Genomic DNA, 27,929 nt, shown 5'->3' with positions numbered 1-27,929 from the left:
GAGTAGACTATAGACTATAGACTGCACTATAGACTAGTCTATAGACTAGACTATAGACTAGACTAGACTATAGACTAGACTATAGACTAGACTATAGACTAGACTATAACTAGACTATAGACTAGATATAGACTAGACTATAGACTAGACTTTAGACTAGACTATAGACTGGACTATAGACTAGACAATAGACTAGGCTATAGACTAGACTATAGAATAGACTATAGACTTGACTATAGATTAGACTATAGACTAGACTATAAACTAGACTATAAACTAGACTATAGACTAGACTAGTATAGACAGTATATTGTCTACTTTATAGTATAGTCTAAAGTCTAGTCTATAGATTAGACTAGACAATAGACAAGTCTGGTTTATAGCCTAGTCTATAATCTGGGCTAAAGTATAGTATAAAGTCTATAGTCTAGTCTTTAGTTTAGTCTATATTACAGACTATATTCTAGTATATACTCTATTCTATAGTCTTGTATATAGATTTGTCTATAGTCTGGTCTAAGCTCTAATAAATAGTCTGTTATGAGATCTAGTCTATAGTTTAATCTAGTTTATAGGCTAGTATATAGTCTAGTATAGAGTCAGTAGTATAGTCTACAGATTAGTCTACAATACAGTCTATATTTTAGTCTATACTCTGGTATATATCTATTCTAAAGTCTAGTCTATAGTCTAATCTATAATCTAGTCTATATTCTAGCCTAGTCTAGTCTTGACTCTAGTCTATAGTTTAGTTTATGGTCTAATACATTGTCTATAGTCTAGTCTACAGTTAAGTCTATAGTCCAGTCTATACTCTAGTCTATATCTATTCGATAGTCTAGTCTATAGTCTAGGCAGAACTCTAGTATATAGTATAATCTATAGTCTAGTTTAAGGTCTAGTCTAAAGTTAAGTCTAGTCCATAGTCTTATATATAGTCTAGTCTATAGACTGTTCTATAGTCTAGTTTATAGTGTATATGACTATTTACATAGTATAGTCTACAGTTTAGTATGTATCTATCCTACAATCTAGTCTAAAGTTTAGTCTAGTTTATAGTGTGGTCTGTGAAGTAGTCTATAGTCTAGTTAACAGTCTAGTCTAAAGTGAAGTCTATAATCTAGCCTTTATAATCTAGTTTATAGTCTAATCTATAGAATAGTCTATAGTAGTTAGTCTATTCTAAAGTCTATTCTACACTCTACTCTATAGTCTAGTCTGTAGTCTAGTTTATTCTAGTCGAGTCTATATTCAGAATATATATCAACTATAGACTACACTATGAGCTGTAGTTGTAGATATTCTAAAAGTCACTCAAAAGCTTAAATGATTTGTTATTTCGTAGACCTTTAAAAGCTTTAACTGTATGTATTATTTTGTAAAGAGGTTTTAAAACTTTTCAAGGTTAGCTTCTCAAACACATAATAAATCTTTTAAAAGCTCAAATTTTAAATGTTTTAAGTTACTATGAATTGTTTTAATTACTACTTAAAGTGCTATAAAAGCTTAAGAACTCAGGTTGAATGTAATATCTTTTTAAGTCGTTATTTGTGGTCAATAAAACTAGTTTTCAAAACATTTTTAAAGCTTTAATTATGGAAAGTTTTTGTTTTTTTATAAACTCCCTAAAATGAAACATAATTTTGAAAATTATCTTTAAATGAAATTTTCTTTTAACAAAAACTTTACAAATTGTTTTCGTAACAAAGACATTTTCTTAACTTAACCAGTGATTTTTAAAAGTTTAGTTATATTTTAACTAATAACAAAGGGGAGAGAAAGCTTTTACACAATATTACTTTACTCTTGTTGTTGTCAATATTGACAGTTACCTTGTCTTAAAAAATAGATTCAATATAGATTTTTTTCTACATTCTTGTCGTTTTCAATTCCCCTTCTCTAATATTGAACATGATTTGCTATAGTTGAACTGTAAATAAATAAATATTGATTAGAATGAGTTGAATGATCTTTAAGAATGTTATACTTGTAAAAATTTAAAGGAATTTGAGGGAACTTTTACTGCTGCAAAGCTTTTTTGACTTCTTTCTTTAGGTTGTTTTTGGCAAAAAACTCTATTTGCTGTACTAAACCTTGTTGTTTAATATTAAACTTAGAGGAAAATATTATCAAAACTAAGTCCCCTTTTTGATTACTTTAACAGCTTTTACTTTGGCAAGAAAATGACAAACGAAGCATCTGTATATCAACAAAGCTCTTTTAAGCACAATACTATATATATAGTCATCTTAATGTGCTCTATATTTAATAAGCCCCCTCCCCTCCAAAAAAAAAAAAAAAAACTCCACATAAAGCATGAGTGCTTTTGATACCAAAGTGTCCACATTTTTTCTTTTTTTTTTTTCTTTTTGCCAAAAAACACTTACACCACAAACCATTACTGTGAGTCAAGTGTCCCCTTGTTAGAGGGGTATACAACGTCGAGGGGCATCTAGTCATCTCTAACATAACACCTTTAATATATAAGCAACAACGACATGTGCTATGGATACTTAAAACAACTTGTCTAGCTAGAGAAAACACACAAAACAACCAACAAAATTCATAAAAATTATAAAGTAAAGTTGTCAGTCGATTGGTCGTTTGGTCATCACAACACATGGCCATGTTAAGAGCAATAAAAAAAAGCTATGACTTTTTCTTTCTAGATTTTGCTGACTTTTTATAGAGAAAAGAAAGTCCAGTATTAGATATGAGTGTGAAAGAAAGAAAAAGAGGAGAGAGGAAATAATGCTAAAGGAGACCAACTAGTAGCAACAAAACGAAACTTTTAAAAGCTTTAAAAAAAGCTTTTTAAATTGTTAATTTTTAATAGAAATTTAAAAGCTTTAAAAGTTTCAATCAGTTTTTGGAGGTATTCTTAAGTTACAATAGAATCGAGCTTTTCAAAAGTTCAAAATTAAAGTGCATTAAAAGCTCAGTTTAAAGGATTCTTTCTAAACTTCTTAAAGCTTTAATAATAGATCTCTTGTTAGGCTTTTGAAAGTTTTATTACAAAGTGTTTTAATGTGAAGCCTTTGTAAGTATTCCAAAGCTACAAGCGAATAAAACTTTTCAAAAGTTCAAAATTGAAGCGCATTAAAAGCTCAGTTGGAAGGATTTTTTTAAAAGCTTTAATAATAGATCTCTTGTTAGGCTTTTTAAAGCTTTATTTGAAAATGTTAATTATAAGTTTTGAAAGCTTCATCAAAAGAAATTTAAAAGCTTCAAATGTAGGTTCAAAACTTTAAATCCTTTGGGCTTTTGAAAGCTTTATTTAGAAGTGTTAATTATATGCTTTAAAAGCTTTATCTGAAATTTTGAAAGCTTCATCTGAAAAAGTTTAATAGGTTTAATAGTAGATTGTAAATTAACATAAATTAAAAGCTTTTATCGATGATCTTCTAAAGTAATTTCAAAACCTCAAATGTGGAGCTTTTTCTAAGTAATTTAAAAACTTCCATAGTAGATCTCTTTAAAATCATTACAAGGGTTTTAGTTGGCCTCTTTTAAATCATTACAAAGCTTCAAAGAAAGTATTTTAAATGACCTTTGTAAGCTTTAACAATAAGTGTAGTAAATAAATTAATAAAGTCCTTCAAAAACCTAGAATCTAGAACTTATTTTGATCATTTTAAGGCTTCAATAGCAGAACTGCTTTGAAATCATTTTAAAGCTTTAATCAAGAATCTATGTAAGGTTCTTTGAAAGCTTCAAAAATAAGTGTTAATGCAATATTTGAAAACTATTTAAAACTTTCAATCGAAGGTCTTTAAAAATTCATTTGAAAGATCTTTTAAAGGTCGAACTGTCTTTAAAAGGTCGAACTGTATTATTTCTTTAAAGCTTTAAGCACGGATTTCATGAATGGTTGTAAAAGCTTTAATCTAAATGAATTTTCAACACTTCAGTTGTATTTCTTCTAAAAGATTCTCCAAAGCTTTAACAATCTCTTGTTGTGCAGACCTTTAAAGGCTTTAATGGTGTGAAGACTTCTCCTTGAAAGCTTTAACTATAGGTCTATAAAGCTTTAATTGTACTGGATTTTATTAAACTTTTGCAAACTTTCAAAAGTATTCTTAAGCTTTAAACTTAGTTCAATTAAAAGACTTTTGTAAACTTTAGTTGTAGATCTTTTAAAAGTCTTTTAAAAGCTTTAATAATTGTATAAATATGTAAAGAGATTTATAAGCTTCTTTGTTAAAACTTTCGCAGACCTTTAAAAGTTTCAATTGTTTGAGGTTTTGAAGAGGTTTGAAAACTTCTATGTGAAAGCTTTTTAAAAGCATTGAAGCAAAGATCTATTTAAAAGCCTATAGAAAGCTTCAATCGTAGATCTTTTAGCATTCCTTTAAGACTAAGTTATAGAGCTTTTAGCAACTTCAATTGTCGATCTTTGGCATGCTTCACAAAAGTTTAAATCATCTGTGAATAATGTTGATCTTTGAAGAATTTTTGAAAGTCTTCTACTGTTTCAATCGTAGACCTTTTAGAATTCTTTGAAGCCTTTAATTAAAAAGCGTCAATTGTATCTATTTAAAAAGCTTCAGAAATGTTTAAATCATCTATCTGCTGAAAGACTTTTAAAAGCTGCATTTGTAGGTTTTCTAAAATGCTTTATAAACCATCAAAATTTTGATGTTTTGAAAGTTTTTTGGGGATTGTCTCATAAACTTTTAACAGAATTAATTTCCGGTTTTTTGAAAGTCTGTGCAAAGCTTTTGTAGTTTATGTTTTCTAAATGCTTTGAAAAGCTTTATTCATATACCTATTTAAAGTCCTTTGAAAACTTTTGTCACAACTTTGACAAAAGCTTTAATTATGAAACTTTGGTTTTTAAGAGCTTTAATAAAAGTTGTTTTTTTTAAGCTTTTCAAAGTTTTTAACCTGAATATTTCAAAAGTGTTTTAGAAGATCTAAGTGGGAGACTTTTTTCAAGTTCTCAGAAACCTTTTGTGAAAAATCTATTATGATCTTTAGTTGAAAATGGGAGACTTTAAAGTTCTTTAAAAGCTTTTGCAGTATGTCGTATATGATCTTAAGTTAAAGAGGCTTTAAAGCTTAATAACTTTTTCTTATTTATACTGTACTTTTTGTTAACAGTTGGTGTCATTATTTAACATGGCAAATAGAAAAAATTAGACTGTTTGTTTGTTGTCCGTAGGCCAAGAAGTAAAACTAAATAGAAAACCAGTCAACATTAAATAGGTCCCCTTGGTATTTAACAATTTTGTGCAAAACCATACAAATCTTTAGATATAATTTTTTCAAGACAACCTAGAAAATGACAAAAACGTGCTGAAATAAAAAATCCAAACATAAAACAAATATTATTTAAATTGCACTAGAAAATATCAACATATAAGAAACAGTTTATAAGGCAAAGTTTTGAGAAGAAAACAGGTCTCTCTAAGAGTTTTCTATATATAAAAAAAAATTAATGAAAATTTTTTAACACTTTTTTTATGAAAACGTTTCTTTATTTTTATTTATTTCTGAGCTGAGATAGCGTATCAATTGGTCCCTTAGCAACCTTAAGCTGTACGTTTTTATTTTTGAAATTTTATTTTTAAAATTTTTGAAAATTTATAAATAAAAATTTGTTTTTTTCTTCATTATGAAAAAGCTTAAGGTGTCTAGTTTTTGTAAAACAAAACTCAGCTAATTTGCTTAAAAGTGTGCAAAGTTTGAAAGCTTTTAAGAAAAATTAAAAATTTCAATTTTTAAAATTTATTTTATTATAAAACTTTAAATTTGTTTAACATTAAAAGCTTTATTTCGTAATAATTTTATAATATTTTAAAAGCTTAAGCTTACTAGACTTTATGCTGCAAAATTTAGCACTCTACTTAAAAGCTTGTCCAAGTTAAACAACTTTAAAGAAGTTAAAAAGTTGAAAGAAAAATTTTATTTATTAATTTTTTTCTTTTTCTTCTTCTAGCTTGGGACATTGGCAATTCGGTACAGGACGCCTTTGTTATAGCGGTTGAGGAACATGCCAGAGAACGTTTGCAGCGTTTAGCGGCCTTAAATCGTGTAACGCCGGTGGATATAACACAGCTATCGAAAAAGGTAAGAAAATTTGAATGTTAAAAAAAAAATCTACAAAAACTATTCTACTAGCTTAAAGCTTTTAAGCCAAATTTTCTGAAATTTTCTAAAAAGCTTTGCTAAAAAAGTTTTCTTTTTATCTAGATTTATTAAAAATCGTTGAAAAGCTTTGTTAAAAAGCTTGTTTTGAATTCATTTAAAGACCACAATTGTTCTATTTTTGATAATCACTCTAAAGCTTTAATATTGTGTTAACAAAAAAGCTTTAATCATTGAGCTTTGTACAGTCATTTTAAAGCTTTTATAGAATGACCATTTAAAGCTGTTTAAATTTTAAAATTTAGACTCTAGGTCTTGCTGAAAGTCATTTAAAAGCTTTAGTAATGCACGTCATTTTATGTTGGTTTATAATCCTCTAAAATCACATATTCAAAAGCTTCAATCAATGAGCTTATAATTTTTAGTTGGAAGCTTAAATTTACAATTGTAAAAAAGTTTCAATCATAAAGCTTTTTATGATCATTTTAAAGCTTTAATCGAATGAAAATGTTTTCACTTTAGGTTTTTTGAAATTCTTTTAAAAGAGCTTTAGTAATAAGAACTTATTTTGATCGTTTTCAAAGCTTTAATCATTGGATCTTCAAAAGTTTTAATCATAAAACTTTTTGTAATTATAAAGATTATAAAGATAGAACTTAAATATAAGCTTTAACTGTACGCATTTAAAATAGCTTTGTATGTGGTTATTAAAAAGCTTTTATCGACTTTTCAAAAGCTGCAATTGTTTTTTTCGGAAACATTTTAAATTAAAGCTTTATTAAAAAGCTTTAATCGAAAAGAAATTTTAAGCTTTCAGGTTCTGTGGAAAGACATTTTAAAAGACATTTTATTAAAAAGCTTTTATCGACCTTTTAAAAGCTTTAATTATTTTTTCGAAAATTATTTAAATTAAAACTTTAATCGTACGCTTTCAAAAAACTTTTATCACAGAGCAAAAGCACAGAGAAATTTCAAGCTTTTTCTGTTGAAAGACATTTTAAAAAACCTTTTTTTGGTCTTTTTCAAAGCTTTAATCATAGGACCTTAAGAAGCTTTTTATAACAATTATAATTATTTATTCCAAAAATTATTTAAAGCTTAAATTGAATGTATTTTATATCTTTTTTACATAATTGTATAAGCTTTTAAAAGTTTTGGTCTTTTTAAAGAGAAAATCTTGCGAAAGTCCTCAAAGCTTTAATTGTGAAATAAATCTCTTAAATATCGATTTTTATTTTAAAATTAAAACTTCTGTTAAATGCTGTAATTGCATGTTATTTCGAAGTTTCTTATATGAACTTTGAAAGACATTTAAAAGCTTAAATATTTAGCTTTTAAACTCATTTAAAGTTTCTCCTTTCCTGTCTAAAGAAGTTTAAAAAAGTCTTAAAGCTTTAATTACAAATGACGTACTGCTGAAAGCTTTAATTTCTAGTTTTTTAAACTTTCTTATATGCTTAAATATTTCTTTAACTAATTAAAAGTTTCTCCTTAACTTTAAAGTCTTTTTTAGAAAGCTTTAGTTGCAATTGACGTGATTCTAAAAGCTTTAATATCAAGTTAGTTTAAACGTAATTCTATGTCCCGTGGAAAACATTTAAAAGCTTTAATATTTAGCTTTTAAAGATTCTCCTATCTTTTCTAAAGCTTTTTTAAAAAATCTTCAAGCTTTAAGCTAATTAAGAGCTTAAATATTTTGTCTGTTTTTCAAGGTTTCATCTATCCTTCTAAAGATAATTTTAAAGCAAAAGTCTTACAGCATGAAATAATTCTTAAGTCTTGTGAAAAGCCTTAATTCTTTGGAAAGTCTTTTTAAAGCTTTAGGTTTAGAAATCTAAAGCTTAAATTTCAAACTATTTGAAAAGTTTGTTAAAATCTTCAATGAAAAAAGTTTAGTGTAGCATTTAAGCTTTTAGTTTTTATTTCTTAAATTGCTTTAATTATAGGTAATTAGAAAGTATTCCAAAAGCTTTTCAATTGAAGACCATCTAAAAGTTTCTTTAAAGCTTTAGAAGAACGCAGTTAGTGGCTTTAGAGCTTTTGTTGCAAATTCGTTGTAGTAAAGCTTCAATTAGAGGTCATTAAGAGTTTCTGTTTTTATATCAAGTTATTTTAATGTCTTGTGGAAAGCTTAAGTTAGAAGTTCTTTAAAACTTTTCCAAAAGCTTTAATTGTGCTTTTGTTACAAGTATTATCATAAAGGCTTTAGCTTGTTCTCAATTCTAATAGGTTTAAACTCATTTCAAGTTATCGAAAACTTTTAAAAAAAAGACTTTAAAGCTTTTCTACAAAGCTTCCAAAGTTCTATATGTAGTTGTGTATGGTATTGTTCTTTAAAAGTTTGATCAAGATTTAAAATTCTATTATTTAAAAGTTTCTTCATTTTCATAAATTTTAAAATCCTTTTCAATTGCTCTCTTAACTGTTTCATTTTTCTCTAAACACCTAAAACAATTGACCACCAAATAGTCCTGTTATAACGTTATTAACTGTGAACATGATTTTACATGCCTGTAAATTGTACACTAACACCGAAACAATGCAATAACAACAAATTAGAAAAACAAAAACATAGAAGAAAAAAACAAACTGTTAGTTAGTGAAAGAGTTTAACTTGGCACAACATAAAATGAGGAGAGAACAACTGGACCAAGCGCGAGTGTGTGTGGGTGGTTAGTAAAGGGGAGCTTTAAGCTATAGTGTGTATATGGGTGTCCCTATAGGGAGATAATGTACTTAAATGCATAATGAAACATGTTTGTATAAATGTATTAGTAGTATTTTCATATTAAAGTAATTTTCTGTGAGTGTTTGTAGTTGTATTGGTTTACGCTGAAAAGAGGAGAGGGGAAGCGGGTTTCTGCTCTTTGTTAATTGAGATTACACTACAAAAAATGTTGCAAATTTTTAGAAAATCATGAAAATTTTTAAATAAACATAATCTCTAGGCTTTTAAGTACATTTTTTTATGTTCGAAAACCTTTCGAACTTAACATCGAATTTTCGAACATAGCAAAATTTATTAAAATTTAAAGAAAATTGATAAAATATTGGTTTAAACATAATCTATTGGCTTTAAATGACATTTTCCTAGTTCGAAAAATTTTCGAACTTAACTTCGAATTTTCGAACATAGCAAAATTGTTTGAAATTTCACTGAAATCATTACAACATTATTACAGTCATCATCTTTAGGCTTTAAATTATGTTTTTCCATGTTCGAAAACTTTTCGAACTTAAGTTCGAATTTTCTATGTTCGAAAATTTTTCGAACATAACTTCGAATTTTCGAACATAGCAAAATTTATTGAAATTTCACTAAAATCATTAAAAATTTATTACAGTCATCATCTTTAGGCTTTAAATTATGTTTTTCCATGTTCGAAAACTTTTCGAACTTAAGTTCGAATTTTCGAACATATTTCGAACAGCAAAATTGATTGAAATTTCAAGAAAATCGATAGAATGTTTATTTAGATATAATCTAAAGACTTTAAATGACATTTTTTCAAGTTCGAAAATTTTTCGAACTTAACTTCGAATTTTCGAACATAGCCAGATTTATCGAAATTTGAAGAAAATTATTAAAAATTTATTAAATTCATCATCTGTAGGCTTTTTGTGATGATTTTCCATGTTCGAAAAATTTTCGAACTTAAGTTCGAATTTTGGAACATAGCATAATTGATTGAAATTTCAAGAAAATCGATAAAATATTTATTTAGATATAATCTAAAGACTTTAAATGACATTTTTTCATGTTCGAAACTTTTTCGAACTTAAGTTCGAATTTTCGAAATTAGCAAAATTGATTGAAATTTAAAGCAAATCATTAAAAATTTATTACAGTCATTATCTTTAGGCTTTAAATAGTGTTTTTTCCTGTTCGAAAATGTTTCAAACTTGAGTTCGATTAAGATGAAAACTCGTAATAAAAGACGATTTTTCTCAGTGTATATTTGCAATAATGTGTAACAATAATTTAAATTGCATTTTTTTTAATGGATATCTGTTCCGAAAACAAGCAACTTTTATTTAAACACATTTATTGTTGTTTTTGCTGCTGCTTGCTGCCTGCAACAATTGTCGGACTATATGACTGAAACAGTTTTAAGTGAATTGAAAGAATGATTTTATTTTTTTGTAATTTAAAATAGCTGCCGATAATTAATGAGTTTAAACAATAGCCATGTTGCTGTGCTTAAATAATTAATTATTTCTTTTTTGTTTTTGTAAAATTTATATTAAAAAATATAAAAGAATTGCATTTTAATTAAAAGCATTAAATGATTTTCTGTTATGTGAACAGAATTCATGGCAAAATTTTTAAAGAAATATTTTAAAATATTTTGAAAAATTTACATATTTAATAAACAAATCTATTACTACAGCTAACATTTTCACTCTTTACTACTCTATATACATACATACATACAGAGAGAGAGGAAAGGAGGGAGTGTTTAAATAAAATTTTGCATTTTTAATGAGTTTTAAACCTCAACAGCGCGCTAACCGCAACACATATTGGATTGCACAACAAACTGTCCAAAAAAAAACCTAAAAACATGTTGAAATCCACAAATCAACACATTTTTCCCTTGTTGTGGTTTAATTTTAATGATTTTTGTAAAAAACGAAAATTCGAACTTATGTTCGAAAATTTTTCGAACATGGAAAAATGCTATTTAAAGCCTGGAATTCACGATTAAAATGTTATATAAGTGATTTTGTTTAAATTTAGAGCAATTTTGCTATGTTCGAAAATTCGAAATTAAGTTCGAAAAATTTTCGAACATAGAAAAATGCTATTTTAAGTCCAGAATTCATGATTAAATCATAATTTAAACGATTTTCTTTAAATTTAGAGCAATTTTGCTTAGATCGAAAATTCGAACTTAAGTTCGAAAAATTTTCGAACATGGAAAAATTTTATTTTAAGCCTGGAATTCATGTTTAAATCATTAGATAAACAATTTTCTTTAAATTTGTAGTAATTTTGCTATGTTCGAAAATTCGAAATTAAGTTCGAAAAATTTTCGAATATGGAAAAATGTTGTTTAAAGTCCGGAATTTATGTTTAAATCATTATACAAATGATTTTTTTGAAATTTACAGCAATTTTGCTATGTTCGAAAATTCGAACTTAAATTCGAAAAAAATTCGAACATGGAAAAATGCTATTTAAAGCCTGGAGTTCATGTTTAAATCATTATATAAACAATTTTATTTAAATTTAGGGCAATTTTGCTATGTTCGAAAATTCGAACTCAAATTCGAAAAAATTTCGAACATGGAAAAATGCTATTTAAAGCCTGGAATTCATATTTAAATCATTATATAAACAATTTTATTTAAATTTAGGGCAATTTTGTTATTTTCGAAAATTCGAACTTAAGTTCGAAAAAATTTCGAAAATGGAAAAATGCTACTTAAAGCCTGGAATTCACTCCTAAATCATTATATACACGATTTGCTTTAAATTTAGAGCAATTTTGCTATGTTCGAAAATTCGAACTTAAGTTCGAAAAAGTTCGAACATGGAAAAATGTTATTTAAAGTCCGGAATTTATGTTTAAATCACTATACAAACAATTTTTTGAAATTTTCAGCAGTTTTGCTATTTGAAGCCTGGAATTCATGTTTAAATCATTATATAAACAATTTTATTTAAATTTAGGGCAATTTTGCTATGTTCGAAAATTCGAACTTAAGTTCGAAAATCGTTTAAACTTGAAAATTTTTTAAAGTCTAGAACTGATGTCTGCATAAGAGTTTTATTAAATTTCTTAAAATTTTATCCATTTTTCTATGTTTGAAAATGTCTTTTAATCACTTACTTCCCACAAAATTTCGTTTGGAAATTTATTTTAGTCTGACTAAATTTTAGTTATTACGACATCTGTTGTTGTCACTGTTGTCTTATTCCTCCCAATCATATGCAGTTTTTCGCATTTTGTTAAATCTTTATAATGGTGATTTATTTCACTTTAAACACAAATTCACATTCGTCTTTTGATTTGTATGGTTTTTCCCCCAATTTCTCTTATTCCCTCTCTCTTGCTCTCCCCCACTAACTCTTGATCCCTAACATTTTACCTGTTTTGTTTTTTTTTTTAAGCTTTCTGTTGCAGTTTACAAAATTTGCATAATTTAATAATGCATATTTTTGTTTGAGTTTTTCTGTTGTTGTTTTTGTATTTTAAGATTAAAATAAATTTGCATTAAATTTATATGCAAATAAATTTGTTTAAAGTTTTTACACTTTTGTTAAAATTACATCCGCTTTCCCTTCCTTTCAGTTACAACAGACGAAAGGTGGTGCACCTTCAACACAAAAACAAGATTTAAGTTTCCTAAATGAAGCCTCCCCCATATATGTGACCTCATTCAATAGCAATCATACGGCCTGTAATAGTACGACCTTAACAACAGCATCGACCTCGGCAACAGCTGGTCTAATAAGTGCAACAACAATAACACCAACAGCAATAGCGTCAACAGCGACTAATGCAAGTTCAGTAAAATCAACGCAACAGACAACACAACAACAACCACCCAGCAACAACAGCAGCAGCAGTGGTGGAGGCACCATAACAGCAGCAACAGCTGGTGGTAGTAGTAGTAGTAGTAGTAAACAAACTACAATAAGCAACAATACAACAACAGGAACTGGAATAACAGGCGATAGAAATGTCAACAATAATTATCAACAAGTTGCATTAAGCGGAACAACAGCAACTGCAGCAGTTAGTACTAGCAACAACACCAACAACACCTCAATATTGACAAATCATAATAGTATATTCCAAGCAACACCCTTATCAAAATTACCACCCGGATTGCAGCATAAAAAACTAACTATTGCACGCAGTCTACAGCATTTGGAAGTTAAGGAAGAGGATGATGATGACGATGATTTGGCGGCTTTAGGTGCTAATTTGTGTAATATAAATTTTATTAACTATAAAAATAAACATGCTGAAATACCCACACCCACAGCTGTCACTGTTGTAAATACGCCCTTTAATAATAGCACACACAGCTCCACAGCGCCTTTATTGGCAGGTAATAGTTCCACTTTGGGTCGAAGAAAATCACAAACCAATACCATAAGTGCCACAGTGGATGTACATCAAACGACCTCAACAACAACAGCAGCACCAGCAACAGCAAAAACATCAACGTATCACGATCATATACCACCGCCTTTACAACTACCCCCGCCCAATAAAATCTATGTGGATGCGCAGACTATAACCTCGCCCCGTTTGGCCAAGGATGTGGTAGATTTAGCTCACACAGCAAAACAAGCCGCTCAACCTATTGTACAGCAGCCTTTACTGCTCAATAATAATAACAATAATAATATAAAATCATCGCAAACAACTGCAGCAACAGCAACAACATCATCACTGGCCACAGCCTCATCATTAGCAGCTGCAGCAGCAACCGCAACAGCTTTACTTCATTCGAATAATAATTGTAATACAACACAAAAACAATCATCGACCTGTAGTAATTTATCAAAATCAGCAATTGCCTCAACTGCCCAGTTAACACAAGCAACATTAGCAACAACTAATACTACTACATCATTAATAACAGCAACAGTCACTACTGCAGCTTCAACATTAGCAACAACATCAGTACCATCAACATCATCATCATTAGGAACATCATCATATGTAACAGGCATTTCGTCTAGAAGCCAACAAATATCAGCAACAAATCTTATTAGTAGCAATAATTGTGATTTATATTTAACAACAAATAATCTACAACAAAAACAGCAGATACATCAACAGCAGCAGCAGCAGCAACAACCACCGAGAAGAGAGGTAAAAGTTAAAAAATAATGACGAAAAGAAAATAAATCATATAAATAACAATAGAGATAATGATATCGTTTATAGTTAAGACTAAAAACTGGACTTGACTTTAAACTAGATCACAGAAACAACTTGATAGTGGACTATAGATTAGACTATAGACAATACTAATGACTAGACTATAGACTAAACTATAGACTGAACTTTAGACCAAACTGTAGACTAAACTATAGACTAGAGTATAGACTAGACTATAGACTAGACTATAGACCAGGCTAAAGACTAGACTATAGACAAGACTATAGACAAGACTATAGACTAGACTATAGACAAGACTATAGACTATACTATAGACTAGACTATAGACTAGACTATAGACTAGACTATAGACAAGACTATAGACTAGACTATAGACAAGACTATAGACTAGACTATAGACTAGACTATAGACTAGACTATAGACTAGACTATAGACTAGACTATAGACTAGACTATAGACTAGACTATAGACTAGACTATAGACTAGACTATAGACTAGACTATAGACTAGACTATAGACTAGACTATAGACTGGAATATAGACTACACTATAGCCTAAACTATAGACTAGACTATTGTCTAGTCTATATTCTAGTCCATAAACTATATCCTATAATTTATTAACTAATTGTTTGTTCTATTTTCTTCTAATTCCAGTTACTAACCGACGATGATGATGAAGAAAATGATGACGTTTTACAATTAAATACAAATAGTTTAACAAATAATTTAACACAATTAAGTTATAGTCCAAATAGTAGCATATCAAAAGGCGGCTTTGAATTATTATTAGGCGATCAATCGTTAAGACAAGACATCAGGTGAGTTTTTAAAGAAATTTATTAAATAATTTAAAAAAAATTAATTTTTTCCAAAACCCCTGTTGCAAGTTTTTCGTTGAAAAATTTCACAATATTTCTTTTTGAATATTTTCATCTATAATTCTTAATCATGATGCTGACACTATCAATAAATGTTGTTCGTTGTTGTTCAACAACAAAAAAAGAATCCCTCAGATATATTCCCCCTTTTGAAATGGCACCATATGAATTTCATTACAACATCAAAAAAAGTATTCGGGTGTTAAATAGCAAATGCATTTTTATCTGAAACATAGCAAAAAGTGACGTTGCACATATTGCAAATTGAACTTTTTTTGTCGATGTCGTTGTTGCTTTCTTTTTTCCCTGCATTATATTGTTGACCTTAAGTTACAATCAAACACAGCTGCTGGGGCAAGTAGAAAATGAAAATAGCCATACAGTGTATAATAATGTTAAAGTACAATAGAGGGGGCAGGCAGAGAAGAGAAGGGGTCTATGACAAATGCAGCTTTTGATTGTAAATAGCCTGGCTTTACGTTGACAGTGATGATGTTGAGACTTTACAACGGGATGCAACTTGTCACTTTTTGTCGCTATTTTTGTTGGATTTTTTGCTATTTCTCCATTTTTTCCTCAAAATGAAAATAAATAATTATTGCAAATAAGAGAGAAAAAAAGGTGAAAACACCTTGTAGAAAATTGCATTGTTTGTATGGATTTATGTGAAATGCTGCTGTTTGTCAAATGTATTTCTAATTTATAATATTTTGCTGATAATAAAACAGCAACAAACAATTTAAAAGAAATTTATTAAACTTTCATATGATATTTTTAATGTTAATCAAGTCTATAGTTTGGCTATAGTTTTCTCTATAGCTTGACTTTGATTTAGTCTACAGTTTTAACTACAGAGTTTTCTACAACTTGACTATAGTCTAATCTATACTCCAGTCTATAGTTTAGTCTATAGTCTAATCTATAGTCTAGTCTATTGTCTAGTCTGTAATCTAGTCTGTAGTCTAGTCTGCATTATATTGTTGACCTTAAGTTACAATCAAACACAGCTGCTGGGGCAAGTAGAAAATGAAAATAGCCATACAGTGTATAATAATGTTAAAGTACAATAGAGGGGGCAGGCAGAGAAGAGAAGGGGTCTATGACAAATGCAGCTTTTGATTGTAAATAGCCTGGCTTTACGTTGACAGTGATGATGTTGAGACTTTACAACGGGATGCAACTTGTCACTTTTTGTCGCTATTTTTGTTGGATTTTTTGCTATTTCTCCATTTTTTCCTCAAAATGAAAATAAATAATTATTGCAAATAAGAGAGAAAAAAAGGTGAAAACACCTTGTAGAAAATTGCATTGTTTGTATGGATTTATGTGAAATGCTGCTGTTTGTCAAATGTATTTCTAATTTATAATATTTTGCTGATAATAAAACAGCAACAAACAATTTAAAAGAAATTTATTAAACTTTCATATGATATTTTTAATGTTAATCAAGTCTATAGTTTGGCTATAGTTTTCTCTATAGCTTGACTTTGATTTAGTCTACAGTTTTAACTACAGAGTTTTCTACAACTTGACTATAGTCTAATCTATACTCCAGTCTATAGTTTAGTCTATAGTCTAATCTATAGTCTAGTCTATTGTCTAGTCTGTAATCTAGTCTGTAGTCTAGTCTATAGTCTAGTCTGTAGTCTAGTCTAAAGTCTAGTCTAAAGTCTAGTCTATAGTCTAGTCTGTAGTCTAGTATGTAGTCTAGTTTAAAGTCCATAAACCAGTCAAGTCTATAATATAGTCTATACTATAGTCTAGTCCATAGTCTAGTCTATAGTCTAGTCTATAGTCTAGTTTATAGTCTAGTCTATAGTCTAGTCTATAGTCTGGTCTATAGTGTAGTCTAGTCTATAGTCTAGTCTATAGTCTAGTCTATAATCTAGTCTATAATCTAGTCTATTGTCTAGTCTATTGTCTAGTCTATAGTCTAGTCTATAGTCTAGTCTATAGTCTAGTCTATAGTCTAGTCTATAGTCTAGTCTATAGTCTAGTCTATAATCTAGTCTATAGTCTAGTCTATAGTCTAGTCTATAGTCTAGTCTATAGTCTAGTCTATAGTCTAGTCTATAGTCTAGTCTATAGTCTAGTCTATAGTCTAGTCTATAATCTAGTCTATAGTCTAGTCTATAGTCTAGTCTGTGGTCTAGTCTATAGTCTAGTCTATAGTCTAGTCTATAGTCTAGTCTATAGTCTAGTCTATAGTCTAGTCTATAGTCTAGTCTATAGTCTAGTCTATAGTCTAGTCTATAGTCTAGTCTATAGTCTAGTCTATAGTCTAGTCTATAGTCTAGTCTATAGTCTAGTCTATAGTCTAGTCTATAGTCTAGTCTATAGTCTAGTCTATAGTCTAGTCTATAGTCTAGTCTATAGTCTAGTCTATAGTCTAGTCTATAGTCTAGTCTATAGTCTAGTCTATAGTCTAGTCTATAGTCTAGTCTATAGTCTAGTCTATAGTCTAGTCTATAGTCTAGTCTATAGTCTAGTCTATAGTCTAGTCTATAGTCTAGTCTATAGTCTAGTCTATAGTCTAGTCTATAGTTTAGTCTTAGTCTAGTCTATAGTCTAGTCTATAGTCTAGTCTATAGTCTAGTCTATAGTCTAGTCTATAGTCTAGTCTATATTCTAGTCTATAGACATGTCTATAGTCTAGCCTTTAGTCTAGTCTATAGACATGTCTAGTCTAATCTATAGTCTAGTCTATAGTCTAGTCTATAGTCTAGTCTATAGACATGTCTATAGTCTAGCCTTTAGTCTAGTCTATAGACATGTCTAGTCTAGTCTATAGTCCAGTCTGTGCCAAAAGATTATAAAACAATAAACGATTTTGTCTATAGTTTATAGTCTAGTGTATAGTTTAGTCTATAGTATAGTCTATAGTCTAGCCCATAGTCTAGTCTATAATCTAGTCTATATTTTAGTATAGTCTAGTCTCTAGTCTATAGTCTAGTCTATATTCTAGTCTATAGTCTAGTCTATAGTCTAGTGTATAGTCTAGTCTATAGACTAGTCTACAGTCTAGTCTATAGTTTAGTCTATTGTCTACTGTACAGTCTAGTCTATAGTCTAGTCCATAGTCTAGACTATACTCTAGTTTACAGTCTATAAACTAGTTAAGTCTATAATCTAGACTATAGTCTAGTCTATAGTATTGTCTAAAGTCTAGTCTATAGTCTAATCTATAGTATAGTCTATGGTCTAGTCTATAGTCTAGTGTATAGTCTAATCTATAGTCTATAGTCTAGTCCATAGTCTAGTCTATAGTCTAGTGCATAGTCTAGTCCATAGTCTAGTCCATAGTCTAGTCCATAGTCTAGTCCATAGTCTAGTCCATAGTCTAGTCCATAGTCTAGTCTATAGTCTAGTCTATAGTCTAGTCTGTAGTCTAGTCTATAGTGTAGTCTATAGTCTAGTCAATTGTCTAGTCTATAATCTAGTCAATAGTCTAGTCTATAGTCTACTCTAAAGTCTAGTCTATAGTCTAGTCTAAAGTCTAGTTTACACTTTAGTCTATAGTCTACTCTGTAGTCTATAGCCTAGTCTATATTCTAGTCTATAGTATAATCTATAGTTTAGTCTATAATCTAGTCTATAGTCTAGTCTATGGTCTAGTCAATAGTCTAGTCTATAGTCTAGTGTAGTCTATAGTCTAGTCTATAGACTATTCTATAGAATAGGTTATAGTTCTGTCTTAGTTTTAAAGATAACAGTGAAAAGAACCTGTTATATTTTTTTCTTTTGTCAAAATATCATAAAATAATAAACGTTGTTATTTATAAATAACAACTAAATTTTATTTAAATCCTTTATTTATCATTGTTTTTTCGTTCACAATGGGATTTTCCCTTCATTAAACAAGTTGCTCGAATAATTTATTTATATTTTATGTGTGTATGTGATAACAATAATAAATTGTATTTGTTTTGTTATTAAAAGCATTTATGAGGTTGCAAGTAAATATTTGTAATTAATAAAGGAGAAAACAACAACATTTATGTTTTTATGAAAATTTCCAAAATTTCCCAAATTTTTAAGCATATAGAGTAAAATCACACAAAACAAATACAAATAATTGCACTTTACATGCAATGCTACTGTGATAATTGCAGCTTTAATATTTTATATTGCAACGACAAAACAAATACATGATCTCTTTTTTTAAACCTTTTTGTTTTCGTTCTCTTTTGTTAATCCTTTCGTTTTTGTTTCATATCACAAACTTGCACACGAACAAACGCAATGGAGAGTAAGTTGTGTTTTGTTGGTGTAGGCAGTAATGAAAGGATTTGTTATTGGTATAACAAACGAATGAGCAACAACAATAACTCTTAACAAATACAATAATAACAACAATAATTTTAACAGTGTCATAAACTCTGCGTTATTATTGCTATTAGGAAAAGGAAGAGAAAGAGAGAGTGGGTGGGTGTTAAGATATTGTCATCATGTTTATAAGCATTATAAATTGTTTTTGTTTTGACCTTTTGCTTCACTTACTTACTCACTATTTTATTTGCGGGGAAATCCTGTTGTTGTTTGTGTTCAAACCAGTGTGTACCGTGTGTATTTTTCACTTTTTATTGCAATTCAAGTGTGAAATTGGGAAATTTTTCAAACACCAGCCAGTAAATGAGCAAAAATTAAAAGGAAAAAACAAAGTTTTTAATACAAATTGTTGGTAATTTTCTTTTACCATGAAATTACACTTTAATTCACATGTTCTGACCATGTGTCTACGTTAAGGGGTGGGGAAAATAATATTGTAAAACATGTGTCATATTTTTATAGTAGCAAAATTTTGGGAAAATTTTCTAATAATCGGTTTGTCAAACCCTTGGGCCAAGTGTCAAGTGTTAGAGAGTCGTGAAAAGACATGTATTGATGTATGGGAAAATTTTATGAAATGGATTTTTTTTTTATAAATTTTAGTCAAGTCTTGACTAAAAACTAGACTTTAGCTTATAGGCTAGAATATAAACTAGACTATAGACTGGAACATAGACTTGACTATAAAATATACTATAGACTAGACCGTATACTAGACTATAGACTTGACTGTAGATCAGGCTATATACTAGTTCATAGACTAGACTATATACTAGAACATAGACTAGACTATAGATTAAAATATAGACTTGACTGTGTCTAGACTATAGACTAGACTTTATACTAGACTATATACTAGAACATACACTAGACTGTAGACAAGATTATGGACTTGACTATTGACTACACTTTAGACTAGATTATAGACTACACTATAGACTAGGCTGTATACCAGGCTATAGACTAGAATCTAGTCAATAATCTAGTCACTAGAATATAGACTAGATTATTGACTAGACTATAGACTAGACTTTAGACTAGTATATGGTCTAGACTGTAGACAAGATTATGGACTCGACTATTGACTAGACTTTAGTCTAGACTATAGACTAGACTAAAGGCTAGGCAATAGAGTAGGCAATAGACTAGACTATAGACTAGACTATATACTAGGCTATAGACTAAACTATAGACTTGGCTATAGACTAGACTATAGACTAGACGAGACTATATACTAGACTATAGACTATACTATAGACTAGACTATAGACTAGACTATAGACTAGACTATAGACTAGACTATAGACTAGACTATAGACTAGACTATAGAATAGATTATAGACTAGACTATAGACTAGACTATAGACTAGACTATAGACTAGACTATAGACTAGACTATAAACTAGTCTATAGACTAGACTATAGACTAGACTATAGACTAGACTATAGACTAGACTATAGACTAGACTATAGACTAGACTATAGACTAGACTATAGACTAGACTATAGACTAAACTATAGACTAGACTATAGACTAGACTATATACTAGGCTATAGACTAAACTATAGACTAGACTATAAACTAGACTATAGACTAGACTATAGAATAGAAAATAGACTAGACTATAGACTAGACTATAGACTAGACTATAGACTAGACTATAGACTAGACTACAGACTAGACTATATACTAGGCTATAGACTAGACTATAGACTAGATTATAGACTGGACTATATACTAGACTATAGACTAGATTATAGACTAGACTATAGACTACACTAGAGGCTAGACTGTAGGCTAGACTACAGACTATTCTCTCGATTAGACTATAGACTAGACTGTGGACTCGACTATTGACTTAACTATTGACTGAACTATAGACAAAACTGTAGACTATAGAGTATACTACAGACTAGACTGTAGACTACGATATAGACTAGACTATGCTATATGCTAGACTATAGACTATGCTATATGCTAGACTATAGACTATGTTATATGCTAGACTATAGACAAGACTTACTTACTTACTTACTTACTTACTTACTTACTTACTTACTTACTTACTTACTTACTTACTTACTTACTTACTTACTTACTTACTTACTTACTTACTTACTTACTTACTTACTTACTTACTTACTTACTTACTTACTTACTTACTTACTTACTTACTTACTTACTTACTTACTTACTTACTTACTTACTTACTTACTTACTTACTTACTTACTTACTTACTTACTTACTTACTTACTTACTTACTTACTTACTTACTTACTTACTTACTTTCTTACTTACTTACCTACCTACAGACTAATACACTAACCACTAACATAAATTTAATTTTTTCCTTTTTACAAGTTTTTATTATCAATTACTTATTTTAGTTTAAACTTCGTTTGTTTTTTTGTCCCTTTTCATGCCATTTTTTATATTTTCCTTTACAACTTTTAATATTTGACACTTCGTTGTTTTATCCTGTTTTTCATAATTGTCATTTACAATATTAACAAATTCTTTTATGACAAGTTCTTCCTTTTTTACTTGTCTCTCTCACAATCTCTACCTGTCCCCAAAAAAAAAAGTTACAATTTGTTTGTTGTACTTTTTATAATTTATTATAACAAAATTTTAATTCACAATGGTTGTCTTGTAAATAGACGTTACATTTTTTACAGAAAATAAATACCAAAGCCTTAAGGTATGCTATAATAATTGTAAAGAGTTTAACCAAAGAGTAACAATGTAAAAGTAATAAAGTAATAAAAAGAAATTTTACTACAGTGGGGTTAAGTACTGCTAAATGTTGTAAATAATTTAAAAGCCAAAACAAAATATATAAAAATAAAAAATACAATAAATTGTATATTTAAGCTTAAAACAAAGTAAATCTTTTTATAGTCTCTCTCCACACACAACTTTTTAATCTTTTCTACATTAGCTATTGTATTTCAAAAGGCCATTAATCTTCTAATCCGTTTTTATTTTTTTATATCCTTTATACACATTTCAACTTTAGTACTTGTGCTCTAAGTCTTCCTCTACTAATTACCTGTCTCAGTCATGTGTGTACTTTTGCATACAAGTATGCAGTAAGTACCTGTTCATCATCGTCTATCTTTTAGTCATCAGGTTTATTTGGGAGTTTTTTTGTTTGTTTGTGTGAGTGTGTCCCTAAGATGACAAAATAATGTCACTTCTAAAAAGTAATTAAATTGAAATTAACTTTTGACATTACGCACGTATAATTAGCAAACCAAAATCAACTTATATGATGAGGTTTGATTTTGTTTGTGACAATTATAAAGTGAACATAAATTAGATTTTAGACTAGACTACAATATAGATAATACACTAGACTATTAACTAAACTGTTTGTCGTTTAGTATAGTCTTTTGTCTAGTCTATTGTTTAGTTCATAGTCTAGTCTATAGTCTTGTCTATAGTTTATTCCATTGTCTGGTACATAGTCTAATCCATAGTCTAGTCTATAGTCTAGTCTTTAGTCTAGTCTATAGTCTAGAAATAGTCTAATCTATAGCCTATTCTATAGTCTGTTCCATAATCAAGCCTATAGTCCAGTATATAGCCTATTCTATAGCCTATTCTATAGTCTAGTCTATAGTCTAGTTTATAGTCTAGTATATAGTCTAGTCTATAGTTTAGTCTTTGGTCTATACTACAGTATAGTCTGGTCTATAGTCTACTCTATAGTTTAGTCTTTGGTCTATACTACAGTATAGTCTGGTCTATAGTCTACTCTATAGTTTAGTCTGTAGGCTAGTCTATAGTCTAGTCTATAGTCTAGTCTATAGTCTAGTCTATAGTCTAGTCTATAGTCTAGTCTATAGTCTAGTCTATAGTCTAGTCTATAGTCTAGTCTATAGTCTAGTCTATAGTCTAGTCTATAGTCTAGTCTATAGTCTAGTCTATAGTCTAGTCTATAGTCTAGTCTATAGTCTAGTCTATAGTCTAGTCTATAGTCTAGTCTATAGTCTAGTCTATAGTCTAGTCTATAATATAGTCTATAGTCTAGTCTATAGTCTAGAATATAGTCTAGTCTATAGTCTAGAATATAGTCTAGTCTATAGTCTAGTCTATAGTCTAGTCTATAGTCTAGTCTATAGTCTAGTCTATAGTCTAGTCTATAGTCTAGTCTATAGTCTAGTCTATAGTCTAGTCTATAGTCTAGTCTATAGTCTAGTCTATAGTCTAGTCTATAGTCTAGTCTATAGTCTAGTCTATAGTCTAGTCTATAGTCTATTCTACAGTCTAGTCTATAGTCTAGTCTATAGTCTAGTCTACAGTCTAGTCTATAGTCAAGTCTATAGTCAAGTCTATAGTCTAGTCTTTAGTCTAGTCTTTAGTCTAGTCTTTAGTCTAGTCTTTAGTCTAGTCTTTAGTCTAGCCTATAGTCTAGTCTATAGTCTAGTCTACAGTCTTATAATCTATTGTCTCTTGTCTAGTTTGTAGTCCAATCTATAATCTATGGTTTAGTCTATAGTCTATTCTATAGTCCAGTCTATAGTCTAGTCTAGACTATATTCTAGTTTATAGTCTAGTCTATAGTCTTGTCTATAGTATAGTATATTGCATTGACTACAGTCTAGTATATAGTCTAGTCAATGGCCAAGCCTATAGTATGTTATAATGTCTAGTCTATAGTCCAGTCTATGATCTGATCTATGGTCTAGTTTTTAATCTAGTCAATAGTCTAGCTTATAGTCTAGTCTATATTAAAGTCTTTAGTTTTAGTCTAATCTGTGGTCTTGTCTATAGTCTAGTATATAATATTGTCTATTGTCTAGTTCGTAGTCCTGTCTATAGTCTCTTCTATGGTTAAGTCTATAGTCTTGTCTATAGTCTAGTCTATAATCTAGTCTAGTCTATAGTCTATTGTCTTGTAGTTTGTCTGGTCTATAGTATATGAACTATAGTATTGTGAATAGTATAGTCCGTAGTTTAGTCTATAGTTTAGTCTATATTCTATTCTAAAGTCTAGTATTTGGTCTATAGTCAAGTCTATAGTGTAGTCTATAGTTTAGTATATATTCTAGTCTATTGTCTGGTCTATAGTCTATTCTATAATGTAGTCTATAGTCTAGTCTAAAGTCTTGTCTATTGTCTGGACTATAGTCTAGTCTATTGTCTGGTCTATAGTCTAGCCTATAGTCTGTTGTCTAGACTATAGTCTATTGTCTATTCTATAGTCTAGTATGTGGTATAGTCTATAGTCTAGTCGATACATAATGTCATCATGGTAAGAACATATTAAACTTATAAAAAAAAATCTTTAGTCTTTTCAAAATTTCAATTCATATATATTTTTATGCACATAAACAAACATAAAATTTAAATTATTCGATCGAGATTTAATAAAACCCTTTTGGATGAAAGAAAAAAAAAACACCTTTAAAATCAATTTAATATAAATATAACTGTTTTACACCAATTTTACTCTATAAAATACTTTTATATGTGTATGTATGGTGTAAACATAACATTACCACTATATAGACTTTGATATTATAGTAGAGTTAATAAAAGAGTGTAGTGTGCACGAGAGTAGTAGGTAATAATAGTTTGGCAGTAATAAAGATTTGTTGTTTTTTTTTTTTTGTGTTAACACAAAACTACAAATACCAATAGTATGCATTTTGAATTAATAAAATTTTTATATTTCAAATAGTGTTTAGTGTGGTATAAAGTAAAGAGGGGTGAGTCGAAATAATAGCTGTATAGAAAACAACAACAACAATAAACAGCTATAAATGTTAACAGAAAGAAATAAGAAAGAATAACGCGTCTTGCCTTAATAATTTTGTATGTTATTAATAAACTATTAAGGATGGTCATGGCTATCAAAAGGCGCTAAGAACAAGTGGGCTGTCTTACTAGCAAACTGTGAATAGCCTAACTGCAACAGCTAGTTTTTCCTTTCCAACTATAATAATATTATTTTTCAAAGTTTTTTTTCTTCTACTGTTTATAACATACGTAATTTTAACACTTTTAACTTACATACTTATATGTGTGTATGTGTTTGTTTTTTTTGTAAATTTTATACCATACATCGAAGAAGTTCAGTTAAGTTGAGGCAGGTTCAAAATACTTTTTACGCTGAGCCAGCACGTACAAAGTTTATAAATTTATATATAATTTTTTTCTTTATTATTATTATTGTTTGTATTGTTGTTGTTGTTCTTTTTTCATTTTTTCTTTTAGTTTTTATACAACTACAGATTCTTTTTAAAAAGTTTAAATTAATAAAAATAAATTTTAAAGAAACAAACAAACATACAAACACTTGGCTATATGAGATATCAAAAAAAAGAAAAACAAAACTTTATTTTTCCCAAGAAAAAAAAAGGAAAATTTATGAGAAAATTTTTAAATCGACCAAAAGAAAAACATAAAGAAAAGGATTTATACGCAATTTTGCATTAAATTGTAGTCTCCCTGTTTGTCTTAATACATAATTTTGAAGAAAATTTCCAAATATACACATATTTCAATGATTTTTTGAATTGTTTACATTGTTGACATCATGTAAACAATCGCAAAATTTACACAAATTTTCTCTCTAATCGCCTTTATACATAATTTAAAAAAAATCCAAATATACTCATATTTCAATGAGTTTTTGAATTGTTTACATTGTTGACATTATGTAAACAATTGAAAATTTTACACAAATTTCCTCCCCAATCGTCTTTAAACATAATTTTAAAAAAGTTTTAAAATATTTACATATTTCAATGATTTTTGGAATTGTTTACATTGTTGACATTACGTAAACAATTGAAAATTTTACGAATTTTACACAAATTTTGATAAAAAATTAATGAAATAGCAAAGAAAATGTGAAATTTTATAAGTTTACACCATTAAATCTATATTTTACCTATTATTTACCCTAATTTTTTAATACTTTACATTGTTGACATTATGTAAACAATTGCAAATTTCATAAAATTCTTAAAACAATCAAAGCAATCAATAACTTATAACAATTTAAAACATTTTCTACAAACTTTACATTGTTGACATCATGTAAACAATTGAAAATCTAACAAATTTTACACACATTTTGATAAAAATTTATGAAATAACAAAGAAAATGTGAAATTTTCTTAGTTTACATTATAAAATACACAGTTTACCTATTTTTTACCCTAATTTTGAAATACTTTACATTGTTGACATTATGTAAACAATATAAAACATTGTGAAATTGTTAAGAAAACTTAATTACTTTATAAAAAGAAACTTGTTTTACTTGAATATCACATAATTTACATTGTTGACATTATGTAAACAATTAAATAACTTGTAAATTAGTGAACATTTTTGTGTAAAATTTCTTGATTGCTTTAGCAGAAATGTAAACAAATCAGATTTCATGTAAAAAATTTAAAATTTTTGGTAATTTACCTTAAAATTTTAATTGTTTACATTGTTGACATTAGGTAAACAATACAAAACTTTGTAAAATTGTTAATAAAACTTAATTACTTTATAAAAAAATCTTCTTTTAACAAAATTTTACTTATTTTACATTGTTGACATTATGTAAACAATTGAATAACTTGGAAAATATTGAAAATTTTTGCGAAAAATTTCTTGCTTGCTTTAGCAGAAATGTAAACAAATAAGATTTTAGGTAAAAAATTTAAAATTTTTGAAATTTTACTTTACTTTATAATGTTTACATTATGTAAACAATTGTATAACTTGTACATTTTTGAAAATTTTGAGGAAAATTTTTTTGTTTAAATAAGAACAACTAAAGTGGTTTAGATTTTTATGTATAAATTTAGAAATTTACTTGTATTTAGCTTAAATTTCCAATTGTTTACATTATTGACAAAATGTAAAGAATTGTAAATTACGGTTTTTTTTAAGAAATTATGAAATTTTATGTTTAAGAAAGCAAATTTATTAAAATTTTCTTTACATTTACTTTGTTTCTTTGTTGTAAACTATAACAAATCTTGTAAAATAAGAGAAAATTTTGTTTTTTTTTACATAATTTTTGCAAATTTTTTTGCACAAATTTATTCACACCCACTGCATTTTGTTTTAAATTCCTTTTAATTATGAAAATTGTCTGTTAAAGTTTAACAAAAATGTCACTTTTTTGCTTAAAATTGACGATACTTTTTGTTTTTGCTTTCATGTCATCAATGTTTTAAGTTCTGTTTCTTAGCGCCACACCTTCTTTTACGCATGACTTTTACGTTTGACAGTTTTTCTTTGGAAAAAACAACTTCGTTTTTTGTTTCCATTTTGGCCTTTTTTTATCTTCTTAGTTTTGTTGTAGTCATTTGGTTATTATTCTTCTATGCAAATGATAGATTATCATTTTACACCCTCTCTACTGTACTTCCTTGCATACATTTGTGCATGTAAGTTTATGCAGATTAATGCAGAAATTATGCTTAAAAAATTAAGGAGGATTGTTATAAAGAACAAAACTTTAACTTGAGAGAGAAAAACATGCAGGGATAGATAGTTAAAAGTGTTTAAACTAAAGTTTAAAGATCTTTTATATGAGTTGTAAACAAATCCATTTATCCTTCATCTAATTATCTTGTTTCTCATTAAGATCATAAAGTCATTGTCAATAATTTCCTTGAATTTTTTTCATATGTGGTGCCTGTTAAACTAAAACTTCACAGAAAAACACTTTGCAAAATAAATATTTGAAACAACACTTTTTCTTTGAAATTATAATAACAAAAAACGAAAAAATAATT

At 28.4% G+C, this 27,929-nt stretch overlaps 1 protein-coding gene across 1 annotated transcript in view; it reads left to right on the top strand.

Moving 5' to 3' along the window:
- Window positions 1-14,807, top strand: part of LOC111686238 (streptococcal hemagglutinin-like) — a 63,338-nt gene extending 48,531 nt beyond the window's left edge. The window contains exons 4-6 of the mRNA XM_046946449.1: window positions 5,942-6,072; window positions 12,390-13,928; window positions 14,616-14,807. Coding sequence (XP_046802405.1) covers window positions 5,942-6,072; window positions 12,390-13,928; window positions 14,616-14,783 — 1,838 coding nt within the window. The 3' untranslated portion in view covers window positions 14,784-14,807. The remainder of the gene's footprint in view (window positions 1-5,941; window positions 6,073-12,389; window positions 13,929-14,615) is intronic.
- The last annotated feature ends 13,122 nt before the right edge of the window (window positions 14,808-27,929 follow it).

Source organism: Lucilia cuprina, chromosome 3 (assembly GCF_022045245.1).
Source record: "Lucilia cuprina isolate Lc7/37 chromosome 3, ASM2204524v1, whole genome shotgun sequence".
In the NCBI taxonomy this organism is placed as follows: domain Eukaryota; kingdom Metazoa; phylum Arthropoda; class Insecta; order Diptera; family Calliphoridae; genus Lucilia; species Lucilia cuprina.
This window is presented reverse-complemented; position numbering and strand designations above follow the sequence as displayed.